This window comes from Hyposmocoma kahamanoa, unplaced genomic scaffold, assembly GCF_003589595.1.
Source record: "Hyposmocoma kahamanoa isolate Upper Pololo Valley unplaced genomic scaffold, ASM358959v1 190, whole genome shotgun sequence".
In the NCBI taxonomy this organism is placed as follows: domain Eukaryota; kingdom Metazoa; phylum Arthropoda; class Insecta; order Lepidoptera; family Cosmopterigidae; genus Hyposmocoma; species Hyposmocoma kahamanoa.
In genome coordinates this window covers 1,898,266-1,922,698 of record NW_020653718.1, presented here as the reverse complement: position 1 = coordinate 1,922,698, position 24,433 = coordinate 1,898,266, and the positions used below count along the sequence as shown (strand labels likewise).

General features: G+C 37.9%; 2 protein-coding genes across 10 annotated transcripts in view; one reads left to right on the top strand and one right to left on the bottom strand.

Moving 5' to 3' along the window:
- LOC113226358 (nesprin-1-like) overlaps window positions 1-9,781 on the top strand; it is a 132,619-nt gene extending 122,838 nt beyond the window's left edge. For 8 of the 9 annotated variants that reach the window (XM_026458952.1, XM_026458949.1, XM_026458954.1 and 5 more), the window contains 6 exons: window positions 1,765-1,803; window positions 3,950-4,112; window positions 5,198-5,655; window positions 7,536-7,677; window positions 8,324-8,385; window positions 9,002-9,781. In XM_026458952.1, coding sequence (XP_026314737.1) covers window positions 1,765-1,803; window positions 3,950-4,112; window positions 5,198-5,655; window positions 7,536-7,677; window positions 8,324-8,385; window positions 9,002-9,224 — 1,087 coding nt within the window. In that variant the 3' untranslated portion in view covers window positions 9,225-9,781. The remainder of the gene's footprint in view (window positions 1-1,764; window positions 1,804-3,949; window positions 4,113-5,197; window positions 5,656-7,535; window positions 7,678-8,323; window positions 8,386-9,001) is intronic. The other variant, XM_026458951.1, reaches the window with a different exon arrangement.
- LOC113226359 (photoreceptor outer segment membrane glycoprotein 2) overlaps window positions 9,774-24,433 on the bottom strand; it is a 19,356-nt gene continuing 4,696 nt past the window's right edge. Inside the window, exons 3-9 of the mRNA XM_026458959.1 lie at window positions 24,015-24,107; window positions 22,858-22,958; window positions 20,712-20,811; window positions 19,218-19,364; window positions 16,895-17,032; window positions 10,996-11,108; window positions 9,774-9,899 (exon numbers count right to left, since the gene is read on the bottom strand). Coding sequence (XP_026314744.1) covers window positions 10,998-11,108; window positions 16,895-17,032; window positions 19,218-19,364; window positions 20,712-20,811; window positions 22,858-22,958; window positions 24,015-24,107 — 690 coding nt within the window. The 3' untranslated portion in view covers window positions 9,774-9,899; window positions 10,996-10,997. The remainder of the gene's footprint in view (window positions 9,900-10,995; window positions 11,109-16,894; window positions 17,033-19,217; window positions 19,365-20,711; window positions 20,812-22,857; window positions 22,959-24,014; window positions 24,108-24,433) is intronic.

The window sequence follows — 24,433 nt, the reverse complement described above, 5'->3', positions numbered from 1 at the left end:
AGTAAATTTAAGTTCAAATTCACCTTTTCATCAATCCAACATTCGTCTAAAAGATTTGTCGTGTTATCATGTAGCACTAGCACTGTTTTGCCTTGTGGTGATGGGGCTTGGTGTAAATAGTGCTGTCAGTGCGTTACTACTTCTCCTGCGCATACAATACTTCAGACACGAGAGAGAACGAGACTTCTTTGAAATTAACAATGCTTGTTGAAAATGATTTATGATTGTGAAATTTTCTTCTTTCACTGAATGCAGTTCTTTATATAAATGTACCAAACGATAGTAAATTGGCAATTATACGGTGTATTGTAAAATACTATAGTCCATTTGTTTAGGTACTGAACTAAATGTAAACAATCTTGATGCATCTTTTTATTGAAACGTATACTTTACAAATCAATAGGTATTCTATTTCATATAGTAAGCTAAGTATTTTGTATTTGAAGCTAACTAAATATCATTTTATAAATGTATATTTCATTAACTAGACGTCTCAACATTGTTTACATTTAATTAAGTCCCTAAATAAATGGACTATAACAACTTCGCAGGACTATATTACTAACATCATGTAGGACAACTTTTGTTCCATGACTTTTTACAAATCACAATAAATTTATGAAAAATAAACTTAGGAAATGAAACTATTTTTCCGGATTTAAATCGCGTATATTTGTTTTTTCAAACAAGTCAACCGTGACCATGGGACCTGTAAAAGGCCCGAAACGTCGGTTTGTTTGAAAAAACAAATATACGCGATTTAAATCCGGAAAAATTGTTTCATTTCCTATGTGTAACAATCACGAAAACCTAAGAACTCGAAAAAAAATAAACATACTACTTCAAAAAAAACGGAGGAGATTCTTTTATATATTAACATACATGCATACATACACGATAACTCCTGTGAACCGATTTTGGTGATTCTTTTTTTGTTGGAAAGAAGGTACCTCAATATTGGTCCCATTTAAATTTGAAGAAAATATTCCACCTCTAGGGTCGCAAACTATGGGATCAATCCAAACAATGGGTATAGCGCACTTTCCGGGAACCGATGAAATTTGGCAAACAGATGTATTTCCACGAACTTTTGAGCTCGGTTTTTGTATAAAAGTTACAATTATTAGGTCTGTATTTGGTTCAAACGTGCAAGCGTCCTACCCCACGACTCCCGCTCGTCCGTTTCTCATCAGACCTGTAATTGGAAGTAGTTAAGCAAGAAGGATCCAATTCACAAAATTATCGAAAAATGATTTATGTACGAAACGCTTCTTAAAGTCTACGCCTCTTAGATCAGCAAAAAATCCAACATATAAACATAAATAAATATATCTGGAGTTACATGATATTATAAGTTTTGAAAATAAAACAAGAGTGAGAAATATTATTAAACTTTAAACTGCCATATCACGCAAGTGACTGGATGAGCATTGGATCGTTTTTGTTTAACTACGTCCAATTTATACTAGCGCTTTCTTTTGTTACCGCGCAGACTTATCACCGTTTAGAGAGATCCATTTAAATATTATAAAATTATTACAAGTCATGGAACATAAATTGTTGTTTATGATATTAGTAACATTGTCCTATGAGGTTGTTAGATATTATAAGTAACACTGTATAGGTGTGCATGCTCCATCGTTGACCTGGTTGTTATAGAAAAATGTTTTCCAGATCTTTTCAAGTTGTTAGGCAATTCTAAAGAAGCAAAATAACAGCTTGCTAACTCATAGCATGCTCTAAACACTTGCGTTCTGTCCGTAGGTTGCCGCACTCGGCCTCATACGCGCTCACATGCGAACAGTGAGTATCGCTTTCTAATGTCTACTACCTTTACTACTTCTTTTATCCTGTTGCACGAACACATTATCAGTATTATATAGTGAAGACCTGTATGTGGATATTAATTAAGAGTCAGTACTACCTCCAATGGTTTTGGTTGATTCCACATAACACAGTGTTGAATAAATCACTTTGGAAATATATAGTAAAATTCAGGATATACACTGATTAGTATATGATGTGACTTACTAAAAATTTTCACAATAGAAAAAAAATACAAACTTACTTCGAAATTTTACAAGAAAACCGCTGCACTTAATAAGTGCTTTACATAATACCAATTTTTTTTTTGTATACACTTTTCAAATCGCTTTAACTTCGTTTGTAAAAAATAGATTCTGAAATAAAGCCAGTGTCCCTGCCACTCGACCTGCGCAATAGAATCGATTCAATACGGGAAAAATTTGAATTCTAACTGAGGTAGTATCGACCAGTACTCTACATTAAGTTGTCAAGTTTTATATGTATTGTTTTTGATGCAACATTTTTGTAAATGCATACATGTTGCACTTCGAAACTAATACTGTCACTAAACGAAAATCTTTATTTTTATTTTGACTATCAGAAATTTTAATGACCGTTTTGTTGAAGTTAAAAAAATTTAATAAGTTTCTAATTTCACCTAACCGTTGGTAAAAAAAACCATTTTAACCCAATGCAAAGATCTGCTCATGGGCAAAGTCCTAAGGTCTTCTGACTATATTGGCTAACAGATCGACTCATCCGTAGAACAAAGACCTATGTGCAAGATGCTGCTTGTTCTTGGGACATTGTACATTTCGTTCGTTCGTCTTGATTGCGGATAACCACAGTCAAGGTCGATTGTTGTTTGATTTTATATTTCCGAAATGAAATAATAAATACATAAAAAATATGAAAACACTTTTATATAGGCCTTTTGAATAACGAGATTATGTTTTAACCTCTTCATTGTAAAATCACATCGCGCTTTGTTCTTCGGATGAGTCGAGATGCAGGTTTAAGTCCAATTGGATAGAAAGACTTTTTCTTTGTGTTTGTTCAAGCTTTGTATCATAATTGAATCAATAAAAGTAGTTGAGTATTGTTATGTATATTAGGGTACGAAAACGATCATCGAATTCAATAAAAATAAATAAATATTTAATGGCCATTCCTCGAAAATGAACTTTTTCGTTTGGTGACAGTATTGGTTTCAAAGTGCGATATATCAAATCCTTTTGTTTGTGTACTGTCTTAATGCACTTCAATATTGCACCTTTTGTATACTTTTTTGCACTTCTTATTTTCGACTTTACACTTTCATTTTAATATTTAGAATTTTAATTTTCATTTAAGCATAATATCCCGTTTTTAGTCAATTAGCAAATTAAACGTAAAAAAAATACTCGTCGTAATATCTATCTTAATTGTACTAAGAGTGTTACCACTCTTTTTAATGCGGAATCAGCTTTGAACCGAACAGAAAAAGCTTTGTGCACAAGTGCAAAGCGAAGTGCACAACGCTAAGGCTGGTTTCACAGCTGTGCGTACGGTCCGTACGAATTGTCCGCCTGCGGGCCTTCCACATACGTAGAATCCGTAGTGCTCTGAATCGAGTATTTAATTTAGTGCGGATATTCACTGCTTTATTAACTGCCTCCATGGCCGAACGGCTACCATGCCGAACTGCCACGCAGAGGTGAATTTGTTTGTAATTTATGGTTGTCTATGTGTGTGTGTGGCGCCCGCGAGACAAGGTTTCCCTAGTGCGGGGCTATATTGAGTGTGTGCGTTATTATTTATTATTCACGGATGACTACAATGAACGCACGGATGGCCTGTGCGGAGTTCACGCGAAGCGTGTTCCGCACGGAGCAATCCGCGTTATTATAAAAACGATATTTTAACGCCACACGTGTTGCTCCGCTCCGGTGCTCCGCGCGGACGGTCCGCACATAAATCCGCATTGCTCTGAAACCGGCCTAAGCTTTTTCTCTTTTATTGCAAATGAAGCTTTTTCTAACCGCAATAAGAGTGGTGATTTTCATAGTTATTATAAATTTATTAAAATCTTGAACTGAAATCATAACGCATAACCAATTTACTCTGAGCTATGATTGCTTAAAATAAACTTACCGTTCAACAGTGAGTCCGGTCGGATTACTTGTCCACTATGCTCTGAACGCAACTGGAAGCAACTGGATAACGACTTGTGGCGGCTTGAGCAATGGCTGCAGTTCGCTGAGGCCACAGAAGCTGCTAGGTCCGACCCTCCTGAACAGTACGATGCTCTCGAAGATGCTATACAAGTGAGTAGTGTTTGTGAAAATTCTGCGAAGTATTGTTTTTATAAAGTGTACATATAGAAAAGGTATTTAAATATATGGATTGTAACGTAACTTTGGCAGTGTTAAAACCACAACTCGAATCGAAGTTGCTAAAAACTTGAAACTGATTTTCATTAATTTGGAACTAAGTCCCGTAACGCAAATTGTCAAGGACGTCATCGTTTGTTATTTGATTTTAAAATCGAGGAGACTGTCCCTTCGAAATCACGGACGTTGCAACGCGTTCGAAACGTTACACATCAAAAGTGTCTAGGGGACAAGCACGTTTTTGGTAATTATTGAAAATCTGATTTTTTTAAAGAATTTTCATTAAGAAGAATTAATTAAAATACCTCGATTTCCAGTGATTGGCAAAGACGTGTTCGATGCTTAGATATTTTTTTAGATGTGCATAAAATACGTTTTTCATGACACTTGCACGCAATAAATAGATTGCATGCAGGCTAACTTGACTATAATACCCGAAATAAAACTCTCGGGCCGTTTTTCTTCTCATCACCGACCATAGCCGCAGGCTAGCATGCAATCATACTATCTACTCGCAAATACGGAAATTACGAACCTGGACTCCAAAAGCCTTCCAACAGTCACGTTCGCAATTCCTTATTCACCCGTGACACACTTAGAATAATAAATAACGCATAGAATGATAGTTTCATATCAAACGAACTGTCAAAAGTGAGGCAAAAATCAAATTCATGTAGGCTAGTTTTAGTAGTAGGTTAATTTTCGGTTTTAGTGAATATTTATATAAAAATACAAGTTGAAACGCGTTACTTCCTTGTGGAATGTGATGTTAGTATCTATTTTATCTTTGTCTGACGTATTTTTACACTCATTTACCGCACATTTCGTCATTTTTAGCTAAAATTCTTGAGCTGTTCGCGGCGCAAGTTGACCTTGAGCACTGAAGGCCCGCCCGCTCGTGTAGGCCCTTTGGGCGCGCTTCAATTTGCCTCACTTAGCGTGTGCGGACTAGGTTTCTATGCGTTATTATTCTAAGGTGACACAACGTAGCATTAAACCGACGTCGTCCGCGGCCGCAGGACCACCGCGAGTTCCTGCTGGACCTGGACTCGCACAAGTCCATCGTGGTGTCGCTGAACGTGGTGGGCGGGCACGTGGCGCAGCACGCGGCGGCGGCGCAGGACGCGCAGCGCGTGCGCCTGCGCCTGGCCGACGCCAACGCGCGCTGGGACCGCGCCTGCGCCGCGGCGGGCGCGTGGCAGCGCCGCCTGCAGCGCGCGCTCGTGCACAACCAGCAGTTCCACGACATCGTGGTCGAGCTGGTGGCGCGCCTGGCCCGCGCCGAGCGCGGCGTGCGCGCGCGCGAGCCGCTGCGCCTGGCGCGGCCCGCCGACGAGCTGCAGCGCGACTTCCGCCGCTTCAGCGAGCTGCGCGACGAGCTGTCCGCCGCCGAGCCGCGCGTGCACGCGCTGCACGACGCCGCGCAGCTGCTGCGCAGTGGGGACGCGCCGGCGCACGCCGACGACATCTGCCGCAGGTGCGATCTTCGTGCTCTTTTTAACCGCCTTCGAAAAAGGAGGAGGTTCTCAATTCGTCTGTATGGTTTTTTGAACGTCTGTATTTGTGAACCGATTTTCGTGATTCTTTTTTTTTGTTGGAAAGGGGGCACTTCCATAGTGGTCCCATTTCATTTTGAAAAAAATCATCCACTTCGAAAGGTTCACGCATGAAGATTCATTTTTATAAATAGCGCCTAACTTTAATTTAGGAGCAATTACTTTAATGGTTGATTTTGCTATTTCTCCAATTCAAGGCATTTTTCTCTCAATACACTTTGAGTAGTGTCGTAGTGAGAACCTATTTTTATTATCTCCAGTGTCAAGTTCTGTATAATGGGGATGTTTCAATAAAACTTAGCAAATAGACGTAATTCCACGTACTTTTGAGGTCGGTTTTTTTATTTCATCACGGTTCGCTTGGTGGTAAGCTACACGCCTTAAATGACAAAGACCTGAGGGGCACCGCCACTGCGCTCGTCACCCTGTGACATAAGTTGCAAGTCCCCTTCAAAACCGGAACACAGTAATGGTGACATTACTGCTTGGCGGCAGAAATAGGCAAAGTTGCTACTATGCGATATATATATACTATATGATAATAATCAGTACAGAGTGCTAAAAAGAAGTCAAGTTTGCCAAGTTCTATTGAAATATCCCCTTGTTCGTAATACTATACAGGACTTGACACAGGAGATAATAAAAATCTATTGTCACTACTTAAAGTATAATGAGAGAAAAACGCCTTGAATTGGAGAATAGCAAAACCAACCATTAAAATAATTGTTCCTTAAGTAAAATTCAGGCGCTATTTATAGAAATGAATGTTCATGCGTGATTAACCACCCTTAGAGGTGAATTATTTTCTTCAAAATGAAATGGGACCACTATGGAGGTGCGCTCTTTCCAACAAAAAAAGAATCATGAAAATCGGTTCACAAATACCAGAGTTATCGCGTAACATAAATACAAAAAGAAAAAAACATACAGTCGAATTAAGAACCTCCTCCTTTTTTAAGTCGGTTAAAAAAGGCCAACCTGTCACTGCTTTTAGTTTTTCCTAAGTGGATAAGGTATGAAGTTATAGCAAGAGAATATTAGTTATAAGTAGATTCTCGGTTTTTAGTTTTGTCACAAGCGCCGTTTCAACTCTTAGGTACTCCTGTTCTCCGCCCCACATTCGTCGAAAACAATAACTGTCAATTATGTAATACTCGTGTCACATATGAAGCTTTATTCTTTATTTATAAATGGAATATTACTTATTTGACAGTTGCTTTCGATGGAGAACGGGACTAAACCCCCTGTGCCTACATTCACATTTAAGGCAGACAGGTAAAACATTTATTTGGCATAAATACGAGCAGAAACAAAAATTTACAATCGCTTCTCAAGGTAATAACACAATAAACACATAGAACTTACAAGTGCTTAGTACACATTAATGTACTTAACTGTCTATGTGCCGTGCTGATCTGCCAATCTGCCACGCAGAGGTCCAGGGTTCAATTCCCGCGCCGGGAGAAATATTTGTATAGCGTACATTTATTTCCTCGAGAGTTTGAATATAATTCGTGGGTTTGTGTAATATATGTATCCATAGCACTCGCGATACGGGGTTTCCCTAGTACGAGGCTCTAAGTGTGAGCATTATTATCTGTAGAGAAAAACAAAATTTAACTCTGCTCATACCTTATTGCAACAGTTTGTACTGCGTAATATTGCAGATCGTAAAAAATCAAATCATATATTAAAAAACCCAGTAAACCAAACCAAAGTGCCATCACACGCAATTATATTATATTACTTTACAATTATATATTTCATAGACGTTTATAAAATATTCGTCTGTCCTTAACAGGCTAGGCGAACTCCGACTGCGCCTCCAGTCGCTACGTAAGCTGTCCGCCGTATACGCACTCAAATTGGGCGCGGCGTTAGCGCGCCAACCAACGCGCGCGCAGTCTGCACTGGCCGCTGTCGCTGCAGCAGCCGCACCACAGGTACATGCACACCTTTACTTTCATAAGTTTCAAACAAATAGAACTGCACTTTCTTGTGTTTTAAGCTGTTCATCGGAAAACCATTGTGTTAACAAAAATCGAAAAAAAAATCAAATCTCAATTTTAAATACTACGGGCTTACAAAATAATTGACCACAAATATATTAAATTATTAAACGCGCCCCTGTCTACTCTTTGATCTCAAAAAACTACAACACCGATAACAATGAAAAAAATATGAAAAATTATAACTAAAAACCATTTATTACGTTGCCCGAGCTTACCACTGCTTACCCCTCCACAGAGCACTGAATAATTCCAGAGACTTCACAAAGCAGGCTTTATTATTTTTAGTTACCTGTCCTCATATACAGAGGTATTTTATAGAAAACCTACTTACAAAGAGCAAAATCCATTCCTAAATATTAAGATTAGACGTATTATGTATGGGATTGCAAAATTAGAATTATTTTTAGTCTATTTGTAACCATTAACTATTCAAAAGAGAATTAAAAATTACGACTAACACAACGAAGATTAAATTATCTTCATTATGATTAAAGTTTTTACAATCCTATACTACCCTGTGAGCTCACAGTATTTAGTTGCTTTGCACCGTATTTTGACGTATTTTTCCCTCCCCTAGCTTTTGGAGGAAGAGGAGGAACAAATATCGACCATGAACCTGCCACCTCTCGACGAGAATGAGTAAGTAACCTACACTGTGTAGTTTGTTTGCTCTAACACCTCCTTTGTTGCCTGTTATATTAATTTACGGATTATATTAATTATATTAATGGGTGTTACAAAATATTACAAAAAAACGAGATATAAATAACCTTAAAAACTAATGTATTATTGAGAATTTTGTATTGTGAAATAACCAGTTTTGTTATGATTATTAATACAAAAATCGAACACAGAAATTTTTTGTGTATTCGATCTTTGTCCTCATTAATACATTTTTGATCAAAAAGCGACATCAACGTCAGCTCGGGGCACCTGTAAAGGTACCGCCTATAATGAAGAAGGTTCTAAAAGTATATAACTTAATAATTAGCTTATCAAAATCACACTTTGCTGGTTTTTGTAACACTTTATAGATAGTAACTTTATAAAAGAAATACTTTTTACTTTGATTTGCATAAAAAAGTTTCAATTTAATATTAATTATACAGTTTTGCATTTGGAAATATATCTCTCTCCTCACTACTCTGTACAGAAAGTAAAAACTTTCCAACTTGATAAATTCTTTTGCATGCCTATTTAATATATTTAAAAATCAAGTGGAATCTATCATTTATTGAATCATTATGTCCAACAGCGTGGTCGTAAGTGATGAGGACCAAGACCAAGAAATGACCAGACTGCAGCGAGGCCTGCGGTTCGTGTGCAGGGTGGCCCGCGCGTCACTGCCGTTCCAGGCTCTGCTGCTGATTTTGTTGGGGGCCGCAGCGCTGGCCCCCCACGCGCATTCCGATTGCCGATCCCCCGGACTGGCCCTGGAGCCAGTCCTGCGCTACCCGGAGGGCCCTCCCCCGCTCTGATTACGAAAGCGAAAATAAAATGTCAAGAGCGATCTGTCCGCGAAATGTCGGTCTACCCTCTGGACTTGACTACGTAAAACTACCCTCATTTGTAAAATCATCACTTTATATCAATTCAATGCCAGGCTTTGGAACAAAAAGGACATTACACATATTTCACTTACTTATGATGGTTATACACTTAAGGGTAATTATTATAGAGACACGCTTTTGACATAAGCAAGCGCTCTCGCCACTGCTTTTGGTCAAAACGCGGTGTCCGAGCGCGCATTTGACATTCCATAGGTGCTAGGGCACCCATTGCCTGTATATATCCCGAATTTTGTATATTTGTTACGGTTATTTAAAAAAGAAAGACAAAACGCAATGGATGCTCAACGATATGCGCCGAACGATGCAAATAAACCTATATATATTTATATTTATGAATATCTATGACTGTGGTATATAAGGCGCCGCACAAACTGAACGACGGCTTTCGAAATCACGCATTGTTACTTAACTCTTAGTTACTAAGGACTGTTTATAAGAGTCAAATAAAGCCTTCGCATTGATTACGTACATCGTTTTATTTACAGTTAGATTATATGTAATTTATTACAGTATGAATAATTTCCTGAAACTATTACAGTATGGTACAAAATACGTTGTAAGTTCTATGGTTATATCCATTATCTGGAACAAAGACAATGAAGAAATAAATTTTTATTGAATTGATATTCAATTATTTTTATGTGAAATTACTCCACTAGTTTGTTATAATTATTAATACAAACTCAGAAAAAATTCCTTCGATCCGGCCGGATTCTAACTAACGGTTAGATACCGTTGCAGGGGCTGGTACCTGTAAAGGTATCTAACTGGGTGACGAAATACTTTCATAGATTTCTCATAGATAGCATTACGGCTAATTAGTCGTTGAAAAACCAAATACAAAGATACTACAACGTAGTAAGTCGTTCCGTGCCTTAATTGGCGTTGCGTCTGACGCGGTTTGCTAGAAAACGTCGGTTCTAATCCGGCCTAATCTTCATATTAATAATTATAATGCAGAAATTATTTAAAAAATATTAAAAATACCTTTGTTTTAAAGGTCAAGCAAATTACACTTGAAATCATCAGATCAATTCTGTTCGTAGAATATTGAAACATGTCTATTGAAAAGTTGTAATTTTGCAGATGTGGCCTTATTATAACTTTTGTCCCATGACTATTGTCATCATTCATCAGATTTTTCTTTCATACAAAAATAAATAGATTTAAATAGATCGCTCTAAGCGGTAACAACTCTGTGCAGAACGACGGTGGGAATCGTCGCGGAGGACGCTTGCAAATTTGAACTTACCTTACATACCAAATACAGATCTAAGAATCTAAGGGTCGTATTCTAGAACTCTACTCTATTGAGTAGATAAGAGCATATGCACACGGCGCGCCGTATTGCGTATACGCACCAAACGCGCTATAGTGAATCGATTAAAACGCGCGCAAACATCGCGTTGCAAGCAAGAAGTTTATGTACTCCACAGGAGTTTACACTTAGAATTTCATGTAGTTGCTTCATTTTAAAAAACTAACTGAAATTAACAAAAGAAAACTAAAATTAAAAGTATCTGTTATCAAAATACGCGATACATATGCGCGTAAATATATTCGTGACATTTCGGACCGCCACTTCTCGGATTCGGAACCATTACGCAAACGCTCTTTACACATGGCGGCAATGTCAATTGAGTCAAAGTGTTGCGATATTGGGAGTAGTATAACTAACCGCTAGGACAAGTAGGCATAGTTGAAGGCCATAGGGACGGGCGCCCTTTTGATGCGCCGGCGCCGGCGCGGCGGCAAGGCGCGATGCACTGTCAACGCACGGATTTTCAGCGGCTGTTGCACAAGAACGATATTTATTTCTTTAATTTATTTGACTCAGTGACATAAAATAGTTATTTATTATGCAAGGCTGCAAAATTGTTTAATGCGAGTACTTGTATTGAAACCTGAGGTAGCGAAGGAAGCAAAAAATAGATTCGTGAGCGTAGCGAGGGTTTCAAGTCACGACACGCAAAACAACTTTGCTGCCGAGCGAAACCCGCAACCACAAACTAAGAGATACTACCACGCAACGTTTCACCTCACTATAGCGAGGGAAATGGCAGATGAAAGAATTTTTTTTTTAATTTATTAAGGCTTTGGCAAAGCCATCAGCCTAAACATGAAGTTTAAATATGTTTCCGTAAATATGGCCGCCACAAAGAGGATAGGCAATTTGAGGCGGCGTGCTTGGATTGACTCGGGATTCCTTAAAACGGGCCGATACGGGTATTTTAGTTCGAGATTCGTATAATTTCGCGTTTTAATCTTCGATTAAGGCACACTACTGCCTCCGTGACCGAACGGTTACCATGCCGGACTGCCACGCAGAGGTCCCAGGTTCGATTCCCGGGCCGGGAGAAATGTTTGTATGGCTTACATTTATTTCTCTCGTGAGTTTGGGTGTAATTTGTGGTTGTCTATGTGTGTGTCCATGGCACCCGCGACACAGGGTTTCCCTAGTGCGGGGCTATGTTGAGTGTGTGCGTTATTTATTTAAAAAAAATAAATAGCACTATCCTATTCCACTTTAAACTAGATTTCACAAAATAATTGAAAGTCAAAATAAAAACGACACTTTTTTCTCCAAAAGACTCCGAGCGAATCCTGAAAGAAAAACAGTTGAACTATAAAACCTTTTTTAATGAAAAGAAAAAGTTTATCTTCGGATGCGTTCTGAATTTACACCTCATCAATTTTTATTCTTGCTTATACTTATAATTATGTGTGATTGAGTGATTATTGAAATTATTTCAGTTCTTCGACGAACTAAAATAATTTAATAAACACAATTAGTTATCATAGTCAATTTATGAACAGAGTTGAGTTTTTGACATTTGAGTAGCCAGGTAAAAAATAGCTTTTCAGTTGGTTCTAGTCGTAAAAGTTTAGAATTAGTCGCTGCTTTGTTTGTTTAGAAGATGCCTACAAGCTTATTATTATTGAAATAACTTTGAAACGGCGCGACGGTTTTACGACTAGAACCGAGTACATATTGAGACTTTTTACCTGACCACGGTCACGCTAGTAGAAGGCACGCATAAATACAAGTTATGCCAACACATAAGGGTCAGAAATAGTAATCTATAGATTTATGCGCACGTGCTCCATTTTGCCGTCGCTGTATACAAAATGCAGTGTTTTTCCAAAAGTCTGGCCGGTTATTTTTAAGTCTAGGTGTAACTTGAAAATAAAAAATTAGATGACTGTATTTTATTGATTTGTTTTAATTCCTTGCTGATCTACTGATACAGGTTTTGTCGAGTTGTTCGAGGCTGATTATTGCGTTATTGTGAATTTCAGTAATTAAGATTTTACTTAATCAATGCTAAAGTTAACATTTTTAAATTTAATTGCAACTTTATGACTGTATAATTCTTATTTATTTCTATATAAACGTTACCGTTTCTTATTATCACTTTTTTGTTCCGCTGAATTAACGTGCCTGTGAGTGTAAGTTTAAATTTTTTTTAATGTTTATTTAAAAACGTTATTCTTAAAAATCATACACTAACTACATCATATTCACTCAATTACACGACAAGACGTGCTAAGTAAACCTAATGTCAATGTCAGTGGCTCAAAATTATTAGTGAACTGGCAACAAAGTAAAACCAAATATAACATTGTAAGAAACTGCTGTGCAAACAATTAATGTATTCGGCTGAAACAGCACTACACGAAAAGGTAGCGATTTTGTCTACCTATTTATGTCCCTATGTAGGTACCTTATTTATGTCTGTGGCTTTATGAATAGTCACGTCAAAGTAGACACTTTATTAGTACAGTGAAATTCTAATAGTCGTATTTATATCGGTCAACGTTTCTTGGGAATAGCTATTGTTGGGTAATTTCCCGAAAAATTTCAAATAGTGGAAATTATTCCGGAAAAATTCCCAAATAACAGCAAAAATATGAAAAATATATTTTTATATTTTTTAAATAGATTTTAATTTTATAGATTTTTTACAGTCAACCCGTGACCATGGAACGTTCAACCGTTCCGAAATATCGGGAAAATAAAAAGAAGTCATACCGTTGTAAGAAACCTGATACTAGTGATAATCATTTAATGAAAAATATAATTTCGAAGGCTCTTAATATGTTCTACGTTTAGAAATATCTTTTAAAGTTTTATTTAGCGTGAATTATAAAATAAACTTGTATAGCTAAAAAACAAAAAGATTTAAAATTATTCCACAACAACGAAAAAAAACGTATTTTAAATTGTTTATTGAATTGATATTCAATTATTTTTGTGAAATTACTTCACTAGTTTGTTATTATTATTAATACAAAAATCGAACACAGAAAAAATTCCTTCGATCCGGCCGGATTCGAAACGACGTCTTCTAGCATACCATGCCAGACGATATACCAACTTTTTTAGTGTTCGATCTTTGTATTAATAATTATAAAAAAACTAGTAGAGTACTTTTAGAAAAATAATTGAATATCAATTCAATAAAAAAATTAAAATACAGTGAATAACTACATCTCTCGCCAGGGCTGGTAGCTGCAAAGGTATCTAACTGGGTGATAAAACTTTCATAGATTTCTCATAGATGGCGCTACGACTAAAAAGTCGTTGAAAAACCAAATACAAAGACACGATAACAAACACATAGAAAAAAAAATCGTGAGGTCCGCTGGTTCGTTCCGTGGCTTAGTTGGTATAGCGTCTGCCACGGTATGCTAGAAGACGTCGGTTCGAAAAAATTTCAGAGTGTTCGATCTATGTAATAATAATTACAGAAAAAAACGTTTTCAATAGCTCCATCGATTCGTCAAATGTGAAAAAAAAAGGAAAAATATCCGGAAAAGTATTTACTTTTCTGAAAAAAAAAAGGTTTTATAAAATGAAAATTTTTCCATGACCCAACACTAGAAATAGCTGTAACTACCTCTAATTCGTCACTTACTGGACGTATTGAATAAGGTTTTTCAATAGCTTATAATATGCTGTAGCTGGAAAGGCATATCAGGGGCCCAATTCTGCTATTTTTTCTTAAACCATTGGTTATTGTAATTCTATTGAAACTCCATTGATATTATATTGCAATTACGATAATATTTGTTATTCTGCTAAAATCTAGTTGCAAAGGCACTTGAGCATTCATTTATACAATCACTAACGGCGCGTGTACACGCTAAGAAAACTCGCCGGGTCTATGCAAGAATTCGTGTCGTTTCTACACAGGAACTGTGTACACAGCCTCGAACAAGAAAAAAATCTTGTCTACAACTCTACACCCGGCTCGACGCACTCTGCCATTATTATAGGGGACGCATTGTCTGCAAACGAACGTTTATGCGCGTGAGCTGGTGTTGCAAAGTACCACTGTTGCACCACTAATTTTATTGCGACTAATAAAATACATGATTTACTATAAGTTTAGTTGATGAACGACCCGTATTGTGGGACAAAACCTTAGAGATTTATAAAGATAAACAACGTACTTTTGTGGCATGGAGAGAAATATTTATTATACTATACATATAATTTGCAATCACCATTTTTTTTTTTATTAGTAGTCAACATATATCTTCACACAGTCGGTAGTAAAACGACAGCTACCTGGAAGTGCACTGACACGTTTACCCTACATATGTCTGCCCGAAAGCATTCGTATCGTGTACATACTCATCATTTTCTTGTCTGCAATAGACACGACATACATATTTCCGTGGCTAGATTCGACAAAATTCTTGTCGTGTACAAGGCCATTCTCGTCTTTTCTGTTGCAGACATGACGAATTTCTTAGCGTTCTTTCTTAGTATACACGCGCCATAACGATGGATGTTGCCTTACCAAACTAACAAGGAACTTACTATGCATATCTTATTTTTTAGAATAGAATAGAATCATTTATTTCATATCATCAATGTCACAATGTTACAATGAAAAATACAATGCCAAGGTATAATGTGATCGTCACTAACCCAAACAATAATAATGAATATAAAATAAAGTAACATAACTACTGATTGTCTAAATAAAGGGTTTTTCAACAAGAACATTGTTTTGTAAATCAAAAAAAGCAATAAATTTAGTCAAAAAAGTAAGGTTTGGCAATTATGAATGAAAAATGACATCTGATAAATGTCCATCACGACCACAGTTACAGATGTCGATAATTTCATCAAAGTTTATAATCACTTCACGAATTTTGAGTTTCAAGGCTGCAATCGATTCGATTGGCTCCGGCTTCGAAATTATGCGATCGGGAAATTTGGTTTGCAATAAATTCATTGTTTTGGTGGCTGTGTGGCACCGAGTTTTAGTCGGGTATAAAACGTTTTGTCGTTTGTAACAATTTTTAGGTTTGTGGGTAGATGTTATACAATCGGGGACCTATTCTCGTTGCGAGCTCAGTAACGGATTTTAGTTTTGACGCGCATAAACTATTATATCATAGATGTATTAATTTAATCAGCAATTTAATGTCAAATAATTAGTAGACTACATCATCGACTGGCCATTGAAGAGCAGAATATTAAAAAAATGCAATGTCAGTTGAATAGTAGCTCGGTAGCTCGCCTAGGACAAGCCACTATTTAACTTTTAGAAGAATACCAAACCTACAAAATCCTGGCTTTGACTCTCTATAGACATACAATTGCGATGATTTAAAACCTTAGCGGACTTGGGGCCCTAATTCGTCGTGTCGAGATATATAATATGATATATAGATATAGAAAACCTAGACCCAGGTTCACAACTCTTCGATATTTTCATCGAATCGTTCGATTGGATATAGTTCTCGAATCGAAGGGCGCTTTCCGAGGTAGACGTTCGATACGATATCGTTATCCAACAGCGTTTACGAAGTTAGTCGGTGAAAGACTTTAAAGGCCTAAAATATAGGAATGCATTAGTCTTGCATTAAAATAAATTAACAGAATTGAACAAAATCCAGACTTTATTCAAAATAATAAGGACGTTCGGTATCTTAATTCGATAATTGTAAGTGTTATGAATAATATTTGAAGTCACTCCCGGTCGAGAAGTTCGATCGTACAGAAGTGACGTCATTTCGGTTCGGTTTCGAATACGACAGTTTGACGTTCGTTCGGGTGTCGTGAATAAAAATGAAAAGAAATCGCACGATATTAATTCGAATCGGTCTACAACTGATTTATCATAAGGTTCTGAATTGACCCCCTGGACCCACATCGGATATCGCTTGTGCACTAAGTACGATGCGAATACGAGAAAATACAAATATCAATTGTATACCTAGAAATAAAAATGTTCCCTATGACATTTCGGACCGTCATTTCTCGGATTCGGAACTCACATGAATCGGATGCAGTGCGCAAGCGCCCTTAACGATATTACAGTTCTGTCGGCCCCTAGACGGGCACATTATATACGGAAATGCGGTATAAATAAACTACCGGCCAAGACTCTTGTCAGATCGTGATTTTCTAGACCCGTGACCAAACCCAAAATACGATTAAGGACGTAATTCACGATAAATGAATGAGCTCCCTACACACGCACTCAATTACTCACGATTGTTGTATCACGCGCGAAAGAGTGTCTGTGTAAAGCCCTCTATTGATGCAGGCTCACTTGTATCCTATAAGACGGCTCGGCAATGGGTTTGAGCCGGCCGAAGAGGTACCCGCGGCCCTCGCCGTCCCAGTCGCCGCTGAGCACAGCGTCGAGCGCACTGCGCCGCAGCAGCTGCGTCAATATAACTATTATTATCTGAAAATCAAATAAGATTGAATCAAAAGGCGTTAAAACTGCGAAACGAAATGTCTCAAACACTATCAACTTTCAAACATAAACGTTTTCTGTGGCTGTTTGAAAAGAAATCTCGGGACGTGTTTGAGCTTGTGTTTGTAAATATCTACTGCGTATTTGTGTATGTTTGGTATTATGCTATTTAAATTAATAATTTAATACTCTAATTGATTATTTTCCATGTCTAATCGTTGCTTGTGCCTAATTTTGTGATGGTAAGCTACACGCTTGTCCATAACAGTCGCAGTGACACTCAGAGCTTTAAACCGCAAAGATCAGAGGGGCACTGCCGCTGCGCCCGTCACCCTGAGACATAAAATGACAAGTCCCATGTGCATATATATTTGAATTGCGATGTTCCAATTTAAGGCAGGTCATGGTAGAATAATAGTGAAGGCTATGTAATTAGCATAGTCCTTGTCGATGCCGAGTCATGGACCTTTTTGACATGCTTTTTTACCTTTTATTTTAACTTGAATTTATTTTTATTAATTTTTTTGTTTGAAATTTATGTAATTTGCATGTCTAATAAGGCCGATTTTATTAATTTATTTAAATTTAACTGTTGCACGTTATGTTACCAAAAGTCATAGTGTGTACGTGGTTCACGAGTTTGCCGCGAGCGGAGCGCGTGTGGTTTATAGTAAGCCAACGATAACCCGGTAAGGGAGTCGTACCAAATATTGGATACGTGCACAATATTGGATAACCCGCTATAATGAAAACTAAACAACACCACCTTTATTTAAAAACTAAAACTACTTTGTCAATGTAAGTTACCAATATTTTGTTAGTTATGTATGTCACCATATCTATCAAATTTTAGAAGTTATGCTTGAAATCACAATAAAAATAGAAATGTTTTTACTGTTTTATTCTTATTAACTTGATGAATATCAAGATATTAAGTAGACACTTCTCCCAAAAGGGCCGAGTTATACTAAATTACAGATACGTATTCATAAGTACATGATAGAGGCTGTGGTGGTTATAAAATTGACACATGATATAGATTAGTAATGATTATAAACTTAAGAAATCAAAATTAGACGCGATTGAATTTTAACAGCTCCGTACGCTGTCGCGATCGAGCAGGGCGTGACGATGGAGCGAATCAAAATCAAAATGCGAGGCAAAAGAACTATGGAACAATTCAAAATTTAAATACGAGTGGCCAGGAACCGGAGAAAGGCGATAAAAAGGTGGGATGACGATGTAAGGAGGTCACACACCTCAAAGACAACAACAAATTACTGTCAAATAAATAATACTCCTTTGGGCCCTTTCAAGGTGGGAGACGAAATAGGAATAGGCATTATTTTGTCAGAAACAGAAAAAACTCTGGAGAGTGTTTCTGATTGGGGACGACTAAACTTAGTCCAATTTAACCCCACCAAGACACAAGTTTGCGCGTTCACCGCTAAAAAGACTCCATTTGCTGCAGGCCTTCAGTTCCAAAACAAGCCATTAAATATCTCGGAGAGCATCGAGATCCTTGGTTGGTTGGCCCTTTGACGCAGTTCAAAGACGTGCTATGTTGCATTGTTGACGATCCTGTGCTTACAGACGATATTTAACCACTGTCTTGGATCGCTTGTACAAGGGCCAATGTTCTGAAGAACTGTTTGACATGATGCCAACAGCAACATTTTATCACGGCACCGCTCGCCACCGGCAGGGAGTCCATCCTCAAACTCTGGAACCGAGACGATCTCGTACAATACGCTTTTAGAGGAGCTTTCTCCCACGTACAATTAGGTTGTGGAATGAACCCTGTCGGGGTTTTCCCGCAGGAATACAGCATGGAGTCCTTCAAAAGGGGTTTGAGAAGGGTCCTAAACGGTCGCGTGACGCCTTTGGTGTTGCTGGCATTCATAGGTGACGGTAACCGCTTTCCATCAAGCGGGCCGTATGCTTGTTTGCTGCCTACATAAAATAAAAAGAAAAAAAAAATTGTTGTTCATAGTCCATCATCGACCACATCGTCACTTTCCATCAGGTGACATGGAGGTGAAATGCGAACATATTTTGTAATAAAAAAATACCAGTAATGAAATATATTCAGGGACCACCTTGCAGAATATCCCAACCAGAACCAATTTTATTATATGCCTACATATCTACTTAAATCTCGAATAACACTTACTTGGAACAAAAAGACGAGCACGTTGAAGAGCTGCAGTCCAAGCAAGGCTTTCGTGAGCGGCTGCCGCACCGCTTCGACGCAGCCACGCGTGTGCAGCGACGCTGAGGGCAGAGGAGACCCACCTGACCACACTTCGCGCCACTCTGCCTGCAAATACTGATAGACTTAAATAACTACTGCTAAGGTCTTCTATTTTAACTTTCCATTGTCTCCAAAGCACACTTCTTAATTAATTATATGGTGTTGCCCCACTATCTTTAACTGGTAAAAATTAACATCATTGACGATGATGTTTTCGCCCATATTTATATGTAGCTAGTAGGGCTTTCAGTCTATCAGCTTTTCCGCATCCCTGGAAAAAAGACCTCAACTAAAACTCGGAGAAAAACGAACTTTCGAAACTATTTAAAAAGTAAGTAGTTAGACAAATTTTTCAAAGCGATGTTATTCCGCTTATCAAAACCTTGACCTGTAGTTCGTTCCCTATTAAAAGTTGAGTGAGATCGTAAAAAAGACGAATACGTGATATTGCGTTCAGAAAGAGAGGATCATCATCATCATCATTATATCAGCCGGAAAACGTGCACTGCGGAACATAGGCCTCCCCTAAAGATTGCCAGGTCAGCCGGTCAGACGCGACGTGCATGCATCGGTTACTTGCCGCCCTTTCCAGGTCTGCCGTCCATCTAGTAAGCGGCCGTCCCACTGAACGCCTTCCGGTTCGTGGTCTTCATTCGAGTACTGTTTCGCCCCAACGACCACAGCTGTCAGTTCTACGAGCTTTGTGCCCTGCCCATTACCACTTCAACTTGCAAATCCTGTGAGCTGTGTCGGTGACTTTCGTTCTTCTACGGATCTTCTCATTTCTGATTCGATCACGAAGAGAAATGCTGAGCATTACTCGCTCCACAGCTCGTTCGGTGACTTTGAGCTTTTTTACGAGGTCCATAGTAAGTGACTACGGGTCGTATTCTAGACCTCTACTCAATGCTCAAGTCAGGACTTTAGTATGATTCAAAGCACTCGAAATCATACTCAAGTCCCTGCCATTAGGGTCGTATTTCCAGTGCTTGTGTTGCCAGTGCAATCCTGACTTGAGCATTGAATAGAGTTCTAGAATACGACCCTACGTCTCAAAGCCGTAGGTCATCGCTGGCAACACGCATTGTTTGAAGACTTTTGTCTTCAAGGCCTTGGGTATTGCGGACGAGAAGACGTCCCGAAGCTTCCCGAAAGCTACCTAAAGAGAGAATGTAATAATAATAACGCACACTCCCAGAGAACTGGGGAAACCTTTATTTCGCGGGTGCCATGAACACACACTAAAGACAACCACAAATTATACTCAAACTCACGAGAGCAATAAATGTAGATCATGAAAATATTCCTCCCGGCCCCGGGAATCGAACTCTGCGTGGCAATTCAGTATCGTAATCGTTCTACCACGGAAACACGAAACACAAAAACCCACAGGAACATCCGGTACTCATCTACCTGTTGTAAAGGGTCGTGGTAGCAAGCGGCAAGTACCCTCGGTGTGCAGCACGAGAAAGGCGACACAGGAGGAAGCACTTTGCCGTCGGCACCAGCTAATCTGAAACCACAAGATTTGCTTTTTATGGTTTATGATTTGAGTTACCGCCTCTCAAGCAGAGGTGGTGAGTTTGAATCCGAGGTCGACCATTGCGTTTTTCGGAATGTCTATGCGAAATTTATTTGAAATTTCCCATGAGCTTTTCGGTGAGGGAAAAGTCGTATTGAAACATACGTCGAAGAAGAAACGTCCCCAACCCGCACTGGGCCAGCGTAGCGGACTATGTCCCATTGCCTGAAAGGAGACCTGTGCCCAGCAGGATTTATAAATGGGTTGTTGATGTTGACACATTGGAAATGAAATAATTTTTTTTTTCACATAGACAACCACAAATTACACCCAAACTCACGAGAGAAATAAATGTAGGCCATACTAATATTTCTCCCGACCTAGGAAACGAACCTGGGACCTCTGCGTGGCAGTGCATAGTAACCGTTCGGCTACGGAGGCAGTTTTCAAGTAGGAGTCTAAACCGCATATTGTCGATTAAATTTGCAAACCTCGTAATTCCATTTTTCGGACGAAATCCCGTTTTTTACTCTTCAAGCGCCATTTATCGGGCAATTAAATCTCAGAACATAATTTCTAAACTACATGCGGTAGCACCCCTTGGAGAGCTTCAACACCCACCAATTGCTTCCGAGGCCACCTAAGACTTTTCAGCGATCACTGGGGGGCAGTAGGGATCGCTTTGGGAAACTATGTTCCAGATAGTGTGTACGCCTGAATCCATCTTCACACGCTAGAATGAGAACCTGGTTATCGTCGGCTTACTCGCGAACCACGTACACACTATGATTTTTGCTAACATAACACGCAAAGGTCAAAGATCGCTAGTGAGTACTAAATAGTGAATCTAAATTAGTTGCAACCATATGTTCTGAAAAGAGCCCAAAATGAAGGTTTGTTTGAAAAAGCAAATACTTATAAGCGATTTAGAACCAAAAAAAGAATTAATTTCCAATTATAGCCCTAAAACATGCGTAAAATGTATCAAAACAGAATTGGTACTTGATAGATAATAAGATAAAATATCAAGGGCACATGGATTCCTAAGCTCCCATGTGTACATCAAAATGTATAGGTACCTATATAACATGTGAAATGATGCAGACCCAAAGAATTTTATTCCTATGCTCACAAAAATGCCTAGTGTATATTGCAATAAAAATTTCTAACATCCGCTGGTTACTATTTGGAGGCGGTCACCGCCCAAAGCTCTGTGGTCCAAATTCCGCATCCTATCTTTGGCCGGTGATCGATTCAACCTTTTTTTGTGACTATGACTTTCATGTTTAGTTATAAGTACTGTAAGTGTAAGTTGTCCAAACTAAATAAATAAATAAAATATAACATTCAAATTTAGCGCTATATATTCTGTATGACACTAGGGTAATACGTTTTTCATGCAAAACCGAGGGCATACTTTCGTGTGGCCTAAAGCATATACTTATATTTTAATACATTTTAATGGCCGTTGGCGTTTAGCGCTTTTCCCATTGGAGTTTGCTAGGTTTAAGCAGGATAAAATAAAGCCACAAGAGATCGTCCATGAAAAGTGTTTTTATCACATGAAAGTGATAAAAATAATACGGATATTTTTTTTTACACAGCCTCATAATTTTATAATCAAATTGTATAAAGGTAAGTAAAATTTTAGAACTCTCGTTTTTACTAAATTAAATTTTATTTTTATTTTTTTATAATATCAAGTGACGGAACGAACAAGTCGTGCGCCTGATGGTAACTTACACGCCTGTCTATAACAGTCCCTTACCCTTAAAACCGGAACACAGTCACGCTGACATTACTGCTTGGCGGCAGAAATAGGTAAGGACCTCTACTGCTACTATAAAGGTATCTCATTGAACCTCTCTCCTGAAATTTGTAGATGTATGTCTTTTGCTTCCTATACTAATCGATACAGGTTTTGTATGGAAGTAGAAAAAAATATGCTGAAATTCCGAATTATTTTATGTATACAGCATTTGCCGAGGTTTAAACATAATTATAATAACAAACAGAAAAAATGCTATATGAACCTACTTCATAACAATTTCAGATTCTTCGTTTAGGAAGTCCATGTTAATCCAGGGTGTTTCGTGCCAGTCGCTCGGCTTCTCTGTTCCGCAACAACTTAGTTCAATCTGATCATAAGAATAAATTTAAATATTGACACGCAAAGGGCATTTGCAAAACAAATGTAAAAGCACTTTTTAATGACAAATGATACACCTAGCACCTGGTCTAAATCTAAACGAATTTAATAGGATAGAATAGAATAGAATCATTTATTTCATATTATCAATTTCATGATATCACAATTCGAAATATAATGTCAAGGGATAACATGTACGTCATTAAGGTAAATAATAATTTTAATGTTAATATAAAATAAAATAATTAAAAGAGAAATAGAGAAAAATACGAACTACAAAAATACAAATAAAAATTTAAATATTTTCAAAACACAAACGTCCAAAATTAAAAATATAATTACAATTTCTTTAAAAGAAATCCCTCTACATTGTAGAATTCATTATCCAATAAAAAGTCTTTCAGTCGGGAACAAAACACTTCGTCATTTGTAACATTTTCTAGACTTGTGGGTAGGTGTTCGTAAAATCGGGGCCCGATTACTCGCGGATTCTCGTTGCGAGTTCGGTTCGAGGGAGAACGAATACACATTTGGACTCAGTTGAATTGCCCCATATTGTAATAACTACCATAGGACATCAATATATGGAATTATGCAAAGTACGTTTGCCTCAACACCGCAGTGGACACAAGGGGACGCAGTTTCCGCAGTGCGTACGTAGCACCTCCAAGTTTCTCGCACAAAAACTGAATATGGGCATTCCAACTTAAGTTATAAATATTTTTAATAATGCCTTATCTGTAAAATGACAAATTTTCAGTAAACATGACTTTTCATGAATGAGATGGATGGCCCTTATTACGTCTCCATAGCTGGTTATATTCTCTATGGTTGGTAATAATAAATTTGTGGCTGGTTTTAACCACACTTACGGACCGATATCAAGTAAATGCAGTATAGCGTGTATCAATGTGGAGGGTGTATGATAAGAGCATTATTTATTATTATAAACCTAGCTCCTGAAAAATTGACATTTTACAGATGTGGCCTTATTACGCTGAAAGTACGAATTAAATGTTATCAATAAATTAAAAGCTATCTATACCTGCATTGTATCCAACAACCTTTTCCACATGGGTTCAGTTAGATATTGCGAGATGCCTATCCGGAGTGAGGACGACAACTCTTTCATTAGATCCTGAAACATTCACAAAATATTGTACGTTAAGAAATATTACTGTCGTTTGTCAAATCGCTTTTCAATTTACCGTCCGCTTGCTTTACGTAGAATGCCACTATAGATTGCTGCCTCATCTACACCAAATTTAGCCATAACGCCGAAATATGGTACCAGTGCACATCCTGCGGACTGTGAGCTCACGCAGACTACATACAGAATGGAACAATCCAGAGTGCTACGTGTGCGAAAATATAATAATAATAATAATATATAATAATATATAATAATATATAATAATAATATAATAATAAATTTATTTCCTTCACACACAATTTCAACCTTAA